General features: G+C 45.7%; 1 protein-coding gene across 1 annotated transcript in view; it reads right to left on the minus strand.

Moving 5' to 3' along the window:
• Positions 1–12,113, minus strand: part of apoltp (apolipoprotein lipid transfer particle homolog) — a 433,926-nt gene that overhangs the window by 354,011 nt on the left and 67,802 nt on the right. The window contains exons 6-8 of the mRNA XM_086000433.1: positions 11,368–11,505; positions 10,080–10,269; positions 5,903–6,042 (exon numbers count right to left, since the gene is read on the minus strand). Coding sequence (XP_085856559.1) covers positions 5,903–6,042; positions 10,080–10,269; positions 11,368–11,505 — 468 coding nt within the window. The remainder of the gene's footprint in view (positions 1–5,902; positions 6,043–10,079; positions 10,270–11,367; positions 11,506–12,113) is intronic.

Below are 12,113 nucleotides of genomic sequence, written 5' to 3' on the forward strand. Positions count from 1 at the left end.
TTGGAGTGCGGGGCAGAGGAGTTATGGGCAGGAAACCTGGAAGTGCGGGTTTCCCCGAATGCCATAGAGTTGTAACTCCACTGCGTGTGAACATTTCCCCCCCCCCGCCCCCCACCCACCACCCCCCCGCCCCCCCCACCCCCCGCCCGAAAGCCAGCCTGATTGACACGTTGGCTGCCTGTCAAGTGGGGAAGGCCCTGGAAAAGGCCGCAGTTGAGGATCAGTGAGCTTTAGTAATGGCGGGGGTGGGGAGGCTGGGTAGAGTTCCTGTTTGAAATTTTTGACATTTTTACTTCCCACCCAATCCAAACCCGCCTGTTTTTGAGGGTTAGAATTACCCCCAATGTCCCTGAATGTCCGCAAGGGTTGGCCTGAGCTACCACGTTAAATTTGACTGGGGAAACAGTGTAATGCCAGAGAAATGGCATAAATGGCTGTTTTAAAAGTTACAGCATATCAGGAAAACCCCTGTGGAAATTCAGGGCCTACAGCTACGGGTAATTGTAGTATGTACATTTAAATAACATCTGCAAACAGTTCAGACATCAGTTCCTGCTTTGTTTATAAGCCTTTTACAATTAGGTTGATCAATCTTCCCACTTGAAACAAAAGAGTCACATTCTTATTTTATTTCCTTTTATCTGCTCTGATCAATATTCCAGAGTGAAGCCCCTGTATCCTATTCTGAATGCCTTTTAATGTATATTCAAAGTCTTACCCACCAACACTGACACAGTGGGAGTTCTGTCAGCATTACTCATTATTCTCATTGATAGTCTGAAACCCAGCCTGATGCCCACAAAAGGGATTGTGTCCTTTCAAGCTTTTTTCTCTATTGTATTGTGACTTTCTGTGACTGCTTGGCTGAAGAATGGCTATTCTGTTTGTTTTACCTACTAACAACAGACCTCTGTTTTGTTTGCACCCACAAAATTGTACCGTGTCTACTGTCCATCACATACGTTTCCAATGACATAGCAACCTGTCTATCAATGCACAGTCCAGTGACTTAGAACACTGCCCTTTCACCTCTGCCACCCAAGTGCAATTGTCCATTGAATGTAGACACAAAATCTCATTTATTGGATAACTGAAATTAATATATCTCTATTTCCCAGTGGGTTAAACACCATACCTCAAATTTGACATAATTTGGGAATGTCACCCTGAGATGCCACAAACAAGGAGAGAGATTGTTCCAAATCAGTATATCACATTGGTGAAGCATTAATGCTCCTCAGAGGCTGGGTCTTACTGCATTGTAACAGTGGAGTTTGATTAATGTACAAGCTGTACCTTACATAACACGCCAGTATATAATCTTCTCACCTTGCCAAAATGTAACAGCTATTACCTAGAAGATTAGTATACATGCTTATTACATCAGTCAACAACTATGTAAGCTGAATACATCATGACTAAAGTAGTGTTCCCATTGATAGGCAACCTCTGCTTGAGCTCTTAGTTACACATTTGCATCAGGGGCGGGATGGAGCAAGGAATAGAGTAACACACTGTCTAAAATTATATTCCAGTCTCCCCATTGGGTTCTCTGGAAGTTCTCCAGTACACAAGATGGCTTCCCTGTTGCCAGTCAATATAAGCTAGATTTATACACTGCAAATTTCCTCTGGGTTCTCCAGATTGGCTGCCACAACTGGGGCAAAAGATCAGCAGAAAACCCATTTAGGCACACAAACTCGCTTTCAGTCGATCTTCCACCAAAGTTACAGCAGCCGATCAGCAGATCTCTCGAGGAAATTCACCCCCATAATCTAAAAATAACCGAATGCCCATGATGTTGTCCTTTTCTCAATGTTATCAAAAAGCTTCCCAGACAGTAAATCATTCAATGATATGTCATCTGAATGTAGACATATTTTGTCTGACGAAAGTTGAAATGGATTCAATACATACTATTGTCATACTGGTGCTCAATGCTGCTACAGGTAACTGGGGAGGGCGAAGGCAATAGGATTGGTAAACAGGTTAAATTAGGAGTACCATTTGCAAAGGACACAGGCAGATCTCCCATGGCAATGCTTACTGTGAGTTCGAACATTGGCAGAAGATCAGCAGAAACCCCATTTACGTGCGATCTTCCACCAAAGCGAACCAGGAGAACTGCCAAGGAAATTCATCCTAATAATCTAAAAATAACTGAATGCCCATCATGTTTTGGTGGGAGGGTGTATTTGCACCACTGTAGATTGACTAGTAATGCATCAAAATCTTACATCTGTGCACACTTCTTATCTACAAAACCTTACTTTGTAGGAACGTGGGTTCCTAACTAAAAGACTGAGTTCTACTCAGGCGATCAAACAAAACGAACTTTAATAAAACAAACAGGCTTCAACGAGAAACTGCAGGATAACATCGAATGTAGGTCTGGTCTTTCTGGAGGCTCCACGAGGACTGCCCCTGCAGTCCTGTGGCTGACGTCATGACGTCATCACGTTTTCCCGCCAGTGGGGGAATCACGTGATGAATGGCGTGACGTCATCACGTTTTAGCCGCGCTGTTAAAGCAACCACACTCTGTACAGTTAAACAGCATAAATAAAGATACAGACTCAGACTGTAGCTAACATGTTGTTAAAGGAATTATGTACAAACGATCCGAGTCCTTTGGTGGCTCCGCCACAACTTCCTGTTCTTAGGATTGTGTCACTTTTGTATCAACTTTTCCATTATAAATTCCTATGTGTACATTTCTAATGGAAGCTGTCTGTGTAAATTGGCCGTTCTGTAATTACATCCTCCCACCAGTGGTAGTGCAATTGCACCTCAGTCTTGTATCTCCCAGCTCCTCAGCCTCTACTAAGAAGAAACCCCAGGGGGGTGAAATTCCCCATGAGAGCCATTTGGGGCGCTAACTGCAAATAGTTTGAAAAGTTAATGCCCGACGCTAATGATTCTGAGCCTCACCTAAATTCCCTGACATCACCCCAGGAAGGGAAAGGAGCGCTAAATCAAGCACTAATGTCCTCAGTGGGGCGCTAACAACTGAGAGCTGCCGAATTTCAGGTGAGTTCCAAACAGATTTGATCACTTGCACTGCTGCTTTCCAGCTCTTAAAGGGGAGGTTCAATCATTCACCAGATACCCATTTGCAGCTTTGCTTGTTTCGAGGAGAACAGGCACATACTGCCGACCCTTTTCATTGCTCTGAGAAGAACTGCCTAATACCCAACACCATCTATGGCTCAAGCCACAGGTAGCGAGAGAGCTACTCGCTTTACCAACATGGTGATGGAGACATTGGTTGCTGGCATCCAATCTCAGACTGCTCTTACGCACTCTCGGCTGGATGCCACGCAAGCTCTGACTGCTGTCATCGTAGCTGGGTGCACCACAATGCACCGGGGAGCTCACGGTGTCACAGCAGCCCACCAATCTGTGCTCCAGCAGATTGGTGAGGATCCGGAGCTGCTGCCTCGGAGGAATGCCAGTGGGTCAGTGGAGCAGGAAGCTGCTGTCCTCTCTCAGGATGTCAGCATTCCTGATCCCACCACTGCCACTCCGCCATTGCACTTGGCGATGCCTGTCATCCAGCCAGCCCTGACTGCCGCCGCCCAGCCTGAGTTGGTGCAGTGTACAGCTGGGCCTTCCAGGCACACAGCTGGTGTAGGACGTCCAGCACAGCCATCTGTAGTCTCTGCCACCAACACTCAGCATCCTTACACCCACCGTTCTGCAGCCACTGGGGAGACACTACGTACGAACACTAGACTAGTTAAAGGGACTGTAAAGAGGGGAGATAAGGGTTTGCACAAGGATGAGTAGTCAATGGTGATGATGTATGTATGTGTAGATTGGATTATGATAAATTTATTATTGTATTGTTGCACATTTGATGCAATTTCTCATTTCAGTTTTGGGATCAGCAATGGATTGACAAATTGCTGGCATGATGGCAATGTGCTCAGCAACCGGCAAGATGACTGGAAATCACTGGAAGCGATCTCCAATAAGTCGGTCACAGACCTCCCTTCCAGATGGAGCATGGAGTGCGTGCCTCCTCCCTCCACGCTGCTGCTCTTCCTGGTCCTCCTGCTCCTCCTCTCCCTCCTCCTCAGGTGGTGCGGCTATACCTGGTGGCAAGGCCTGCGCTCTCATGATCGGCAGGTTGTGCAGCACGCAGCAGACAACCACAAACAGTGACACCCGTTGAGTCAAGTACTGGAGGATTCCTCCCGAGAGGTCAAGGCACCGGAACCGTTGCTTCAGCACTCCGATGGTCTGCTGAATGATGTTCCTGGTGGCAGCATGGCTCTCATTATATGAGTGCTGGGCACGAGTGTTGGGGTTGCGGAGGGAGTCATGAGCCAGGTGAAGAGCACATAGCTCTTGTCTCCCAGCAACCAGCTGGCAGCATTATGTGGTGGCTTGAACAGATCTGGCACACCGGTCTGGTGCAGGATGAAGGCAGCGTGGCTGCTACCAGGATAGCGGGCATTGACAGTCATGATTCGCCGTGTGTGGTCGCACACCAACTGCACATTAAGTGAGCGGAATCCTTTGCAGTTACGGAAGATCTCAGGGTGTTCATGAGGTGCCTACAAAGCGACGTGGGTGTCCTGGCTGACACAAACAACAACCAAAAGTGGACGCCTTTAAATAGCGTTCCTCCACAGGCCTGCCGACTGGAAAACATCTGCCGAACCTGTTGCTAAAAAAGAGGCGCACAGGCAGGCGAAAAAGGGGAATTTTGCATCGGGAGTGCTAACAGGGCGATGCGCCCGGAGATGACGTCATGATCTCCCATCGGAGGCGCAAACGAGGGGAATTTTGCCCCCCCTATGCTCCAACCAGCTTTGCTTCTCTGCTTTCCAAAGTCCTGTATGTTTAACTATAAATAATAATATAAAATTAAATATTGCACTAAAACAAGGCCAAACTGTATCACTTGAAAAGGAGGACTGAATTACATCTATGTGCCCTGGTTCAATTACCCCCTCCCTGCTAACCCCACTTCACCTGAAGGTTGCACTTGGTTTTAACTCCCCATGTGCAAAGCCTTGAGAGATTGACTAGGAGTATATTAAAAGTACATAATACTCACTTTCTGTAAGTGTCACACCTACTTCCTGTAACACTTTCCCCATCCCACTTTGTTGCTCCATAGTTACAAAGCACCACGTCCTAGTGCCCTGGGCAATCTGATTTTATATTATATATATGATATGATGATAGATAGGGACACAGGCAGGCAGACAGGAGTTAAATGTGAAGGCTACTGTTAATTCAAAGTCACTTAATTCGAATTAGTGGATAATTCAAATCTGAATGGCACCAAAAAGCCTGTTTTAGTCCCACTGCTTAATTTGAATTACTGAATAATTCCTTTTTTCTTAAGCACAAAAACAATTTTGAATTTAAAGGGGTATAGCGAAAGGGCAGGATTAAGTGTGTAGCTCTTTCAAAGAACTGGCACAGACACAATGGGTTGAATGGCCTCCTCCTATGCTGCATGATTCTATAGTCGTGGACTGTAGTAGAAATCCCCGGGAGCAGAAAAAATACAAACCATTTCTGTAAGGTCTGCGGAGCTCCTTAGCTGTGTTATTGCCTTGTAACTTTGATACTTAAACTTGGCATCACTTAATCACTACTTCTTTCTATATTCATCTCATGCTCGTCCCTACTCTCTTCAGACTTGTTGATATCCTGCAATATGGGCCTTGGTTTTTTATCCAGGTTTGCCAATTGTTTAAAAAAACAAACTCCTCGTTTTGTACATGCCATTCCAACAGAACTTTCAAGGAAGCTCGGCAGAACCTTAAATAAAACTACAATTGTGAGTTCTAGTCTTTGCGAATAAGGAACTTTATTAAACTTAACTCTTTATTAGTAAGTTAATAAAGAGTTAACCTATGAAAAAACCAAAGGTGTCTTACCTCCAAGGTCATTCCTTTAGCTAAGCAGAGTTGTCTCACTGCCTCTGCTACCCGTTCTGCACTCGAATGTCCTGCCTTTTTCCCTTGTCCATGCTCTCTCTCAAACAGCAGAGTGCTGAGGCGGAACGGCTTCAGTTGCACTGTTAAGAAATAAAATTGCTGGTTTACAGAATGTCAAACATTACACTACAGCTCACGACACAGCGAAGAACTCTGGATTTCCACTGCAGCTTCTACTTGTGTAAAAAAAAACTTCCATTTATATAGCGCCTTTCACGGCCTCAGGACGTCCAAAGTGCTTCACAGCCAACAATTTACTTTTGAAGCGTAGTCACTGTTGTAATGTAGGAAACGCGGCAGCCAATTTGCACACAGCAAGGTCCCACAAACAGCAATGAGATAATGACCAGATCATCTGTTTTAATTATGTTGGCCAGAAGACCCCTGTTCTTCTTCGAAGAGTGCCATGATATCTTTTACATCCACCTAAGAGGCCAGACGGGGCCTCAGTTTAACGTCTCATCCGAAAGATGCCACCTCAGATAGTGCAGCACTCCCTCGGTACTGCACTGGACTGTCAGACTAGATTTTGTGCTCAAGTCTCTGGAGCGGGACTTATATGAAGATTCTTATATCTCCAACAATTCTAATTTAAACTCAAATAATCAAATATTATTTTTAGCTTGAAAACTAAGCAATCCTCCTTACCCTTGCCCATCAAGCCAAACCTCCCACCTGCTCCCACGCCCTGCCCTAGACCCGAAGCTGCATCTCTCCACAGTTTCTCACCCATCTCCCCTTATGCCCTCTCTCAAATCATCTTGTCCAGGAGACCCACTTCTTGCTCCCATGACCACATTCCCACTAAACTGCTGATCATCCAGCTTCCCTTCCTGGGCCCCATGCTAGCTGAGATTGTAAATAGTTCCCTCTCCTCAGGTACTTGTCAGCCTCCCTTTCAGAACAATTGTTATCATCCCAGCTCAAAAAAGTCACCTCAACTTCTCTGTCCTTGCCCCATCTCAAATCTCCCTTTCCTCTCCAAAGTCTTTCAACACATTGTCACATCCCAAATCCGTGCTCATCTTTCCTGCAACTTCCTGCTTTAATATCTCCTGTCAGATTTAGTGTCCCGACCATGAAAAGAAAAAAAATATATAACTTGCATTTATATAGCACCTTCTATGACCTCAGGGCGATGCAAAGCACTTTACAGCCAATGAAGTTCTTTTGAAGTGCAGTCATTGCTGTAGGAAACGCGGCAGCCAATTTGTCCAGAGCAAGGTCCCATAAACAGCAATGTGATAATGACCAGATAATCTGTTTTTGTGATGATGTGACGAGGTGCTACACCTGTGGCTTCAGCAGAGGTAGGGGCAGCCTGCTCACTTCCCTGCTGCGACTGCATAGACACTTTTTGGCGGACGCCCTCTGGGTTTTGGAGCCTGTGATGGCCCCGCCAAAGTCTGCTCCTCCTGCGACTGCAGGGGCAAACACAGCCAACTCGATTCGAGGAGACATCTGGGGCTCTGACTGAAGGGGGGACAATGGGGGGGGGGGGGGGGAGAAGTGTGAGCGCTTTGCGAAGAGCCCCCACTTCCATGTCCCCTCTCACCATCATCCCTCTCATGGGCCACCTGCACTTCCCTGCTAGCAAGGAGCTAGGGAGCACCTTGCTGCACAGCAGTGGGGCCATGAGGACCCACTTCAATGTTGACATCCCTCCTAGAGAGGAGGTGTATGAGCCTCTGCCATCTATTCTCCATAGCTAGCCATTTATTCTCCATAGCTAGCCATTTATTCTCCATAGATAGCCATCTATTCTCCATAGATTGCCATCTATTCTCCATAGAGACCATGTGCTCCTGTGAGTGGTGCATTAGCTGCTCCATGCAGGTGGCCATCTTATCCATGGAAGAGCCTACAGTCGCCATCGCCTGCAACACAGTGGTGCTCATGTTGGAGATGGACTCCTCCATTCTCTGCATATTTGCAGACATCGTGGTTGCAACACTTCTTCCTGCACCTCCAGGGTCGACCTCTTTCTGGATGGTCCCCGAGGCTCAACGTCTGTATGCAGCTGAGCAGAGCTGTGAAAGTCCTGCACCCTCCGGCGAGGAGTCTCCACTGCTGTCCCTGTCTCCACCATCTGTTCTTGCTCACTTGTGAGTTGTGAGACACCAGGTGACAACACTACTCTATCTCGCGGAAGACCCACCGAGGTGGAAGTATCTGAGCTGGTGCTGGGTGCCCTTATGTCTGGTGACGGTGCACCCTCAGAGGCTGGAGGCTCCTCTGAGGAGTCATCTTCCTCTTCCTCCTGGACAATGGGGGGGGGGGGTCTCTTGATGGACCTGTGGGAGAGTAAAGAGATGAGTTAGATATGTCATATGAAGAATGGGTATAAATATCATTATGCCATAATGAACATTTACTGGCGGCTGACATCAGACCCCATATGAGTGACTGCTTTATGATATGTAATTCTGTCACCAGGTTGCTGAGATGTCACCCTCTCTCCATCTTCCCACCTCCAGCTGCTTGGCGACTCTAGACACTTCCAAGGCAGCCTCCTCTGCTGGTGTTAGGGTGGCCAATGATGGATTGCCACCTCCAGTTCTCTCCCTCTCCTTGTGGGCTCTCCTTTCCTGCAAGGAGGGAAAGAAGAGAAGGTTGAGTGAGAGTGATGGAAGGAGTGTAGGGAATGAATAGGTTACATCTGTAGAGGGTGACTATGATGGGGTGGGGTGGCAATGCCAAATGGCCTCCTTGTGTGTTGTTAGTTGGTACGATTGCACTAGGATGAGGGTGAGTGTGAGGGGTGGCTTGTCAGATGGGGATGTGATAATGTAGATAGAGAGAGAGGGATGGGTGAGCATGCAAGGTATATTGGTGTAAGGGTGTGCAGGAGCAGGGTTGGGAAGGCAGAGTGATGGGGATGTGATGAGAGGCACAGCAGGATGAAGTTGAGTGTGGCTTTGCACTCACCTTTCCTGATCTAATGAGATCATTGAAACGTTTGTGGCACTGCACCCAGGTCCTGCTGATGACATCCCTGCTGTTGACTTCCTCTGCTGTTTGGAGCCAGGCTCCTTTTGTCTCCTGGGGATGTCTCTTCCGCCCATTAGAAGGGAAGAGGATCTCCCCGAGTGCTCTCACTCCCTCCACAAGTATATGGAAGGAGTCGTCGGAGAACCTTTGTGCAGCCCTCTGTCTCAATGCAGTCATGTTTGGCACTCTTTGTAGCAATCCAATTGTGCAGTATGCTGCCTGCACACTCCTAGATGAACCTTCAAATGCATTGTGACCATGGCTCCTTTAAATATCCCGGCTGAAAACGAGTCATCGCTGACGTCATCAGACCCGCACCATTTAATAGGGCCGGGTAACGCACAGGGCAGCCTTAATAGGCCTCATTAATGGAAAGTGGAAAGTCGATCTCAAGAGTGACATGGTATGAAAAATGGGGTCGCGACCCGCCACAGTGACCGCCCACACCCAACCCGCCCAGGTACAGAAAATTCCGGCCTTTTGAAAAATAGCAGAGGATAGGTAAAGGAAATGCAGTGGATGTGGTTTATAAGTATTTTGCAAAAAGGATTTTCAAAAAGTGATTGATAAGGCGCTACATTATACATTTAAGGTAAAGATAAGAGTACATGAAATTATGGTAAATAAAAACACAGAGAGATGGTTGGAGGACAGAAAGCAAATGATAGGATGTTTCACAGATTGGAAGATGTGGCGAGTGGTGTTCCACAAGGGTCTGTAGGATCTAGACTTAGGAATTAAGGGATATTTTCCAAAGAATTTTATGATTCCTATTTTATGACCATTTTGATACTCAACTATACAGTGCAATGCCCATTTTAATTTCAAAAGCAGTAGACTGAACCATCAAAAAAATGGGTGTTATGTAGGAACTTTAAGTTGAGCTCCGTCCTTTATCCCGGCATGGAACCTGTGCATTCAGTTTATTCATGCTACAAAACCTTTATAAGAGCCAACGTACACAAACACAGCTTGGTGGTCCAACACAGTTTGCCAGCACATACGGTGACCATGTGATTTGAGGTGCCCAAGTCAACGCCAACCCTGCCAGTGCTGGTTTTGGATACAAATCATCCCAGAAGGAAATGTGCCGAATTCTGGTTTGGGTTCAGTATTTCTAACTCACCTCTGGGCATGGATACTACTTTTTCCATCTTTAAAAGTGTTAGTGTTGTGAGGATCACTGTCTTTGCACCTTTTCCTTCTTTGGAGAAGGGCCGAAAGACATCCGACTCATTGCAAGTGGCCATTTCCATGACGCCACCTTTATAGCTCTGCACACATTCCAACTGGGAATCCAGGATCTGTTGGTGAGACTGAAGGAGAACAACGAAGCATCAGACTGGATCAATCCTCCCCATTTCTTTCATACACCAATACGCTTGTTTTTATAATAGTCCTTTTCTCTTTCACGCAGTACAGTAAACTCTTTCGTATCCGGCACCTACGGGACCGGGATGGTGCCGGTTGATTAAAAATTTTGAATAACGGAGAGGTATATCTACCGAGGCAATTTATATATCGGCCGACCTCAGACCAGCAGAAGGTGGTAATTCTGTGGGGGTGTTCCGAACTCAGGAGGGGAGGTGGGACATGGAGCGGCAATGGCCCAAGCTGGTTTTGTAAAAGCCGAAGGAGCACACCTGCTTATTCTGGCCCCACAAATATACAGTAAAACTTATCTTTGGGTTCCTCTTTGGCTGGACGGCCAGTTGATACTGTGCGGGGAAGATTGCAGCACCCACAGCGGTGGCGGGAACAAGTGGTAAGTCATTCCCCACCATTTAAACATGCAGTTAGAATGTGCATTAATCAGAATACAATTTCGCCGGTTATTAAAGAATTCCAGATGATTAAGTGCTGTTTAAACAAGAGTTTACTGTATATCCTTCATCGTCGCTGGGTCAAAATCCTGGCACTCCCAACCTAACAGCACTGTGGGAGTACCTTCACCACATGGACTGCAGCTGTTCAAGAAGGCGGCTCACCACCACCTTCTCCAGGGCAATTAGGGATGGGCAATAAATGCTGGCCTTGCCAGCAACGCCCATATCTCAAACGAATAAAAAAAATATATATCACACAAGCTGATTTAAGGTACTGGCAAAGATATTTTTGCATGTTTCTTGGTTATAACTTGATAACTGAAAAATTGACTTTTTAATACATAAGTTATTTTTTATAACAATTACTCAGTTACAGTTTTTCTCTGCATCTCAAAATTCTAATCAAAACTATTCGGAAGCAAAATTTTGGAAGTTTGTTAACTAATTAACTTATTAACCTATTAACTAATACAGTACGATTTAAAAATAGGCAAAATATAATGTTTTCATTTTTAAGATGATGGAAAAAATTCACATAAACTTTAATGGAGTCCACACATAATGGATGATGGTAAAGATTTTGCTTACTGCAGCATCTGGTAGAACTACTGACTGTAATGAAGTGACAGCTGTGGCACGCAGGGAACAACGATTCAGGTCTTTCGACTTCACAAGAAGAGAACCTTGCACCTTATATGTAGACAAACACTTTCCAGAAACATCAACCTGTGGATAAAGTATTAAAACAAAAACAAAAAATATAGAGCAGTATTATATACTAACGAACTGACTTGAGATATTCCAGAATGCTGTTAAAAAGTATTAAAAAGTATTAAACAGGGGCATCCTATTATTCCTTATGTAACTCACCATACTTTGCAGAGAATTTACAGGAACTTCAAGTTGCTCTGTAGAATTCCCTCTCTAAACCTCATTGGGACCCATTTTGCGATCAAGATTTCAGTCTTACTCCCTTTATTTTTCCCTTCCTGGCTGCACATCAGTTTCCCTTATGGCTATGAGCATAAGGAATAAACTGAATGAACTGCAGGCACAAATTCAAATTGGCGGGTATGACATGGTAGCCATTACTGAGACATGGCTGCAAGACAGTCAGGACTGGGAACTAAATATACCAGGTTATGAGGTCTACAGGAAAGATAGGGAAAATAGCAGAGGTGGAGGAGCAGCCTTAGTGATTAAGGATGAAATCACTTCAATGATAAGAGAGGATTTAAAGAGAGGTAAGCAGCCAGTGGAGAGTGGAGACCTTTTGGGTTGAATTACAAAATAGGAAAGGATCTAAGACTGTAGTGGGAGTTGTGTATAGGCCC

The sequence above is a fragment of the Somniosus microcephalus genome, chromosome 11, assembly GCF_052327205.1.
Source record: "Somniosus microcephalus isolate GS21.2 chromosome 11, FLI_Smic_1.0, whole genome shotgun sequence".
NCBI classification, from domain to species: Eukaryota; Metazoa; Chordata; class Chondrichthyes; order Squaliformes; family Somniosidae; genus Somniosus; species Somniosus microcephalus.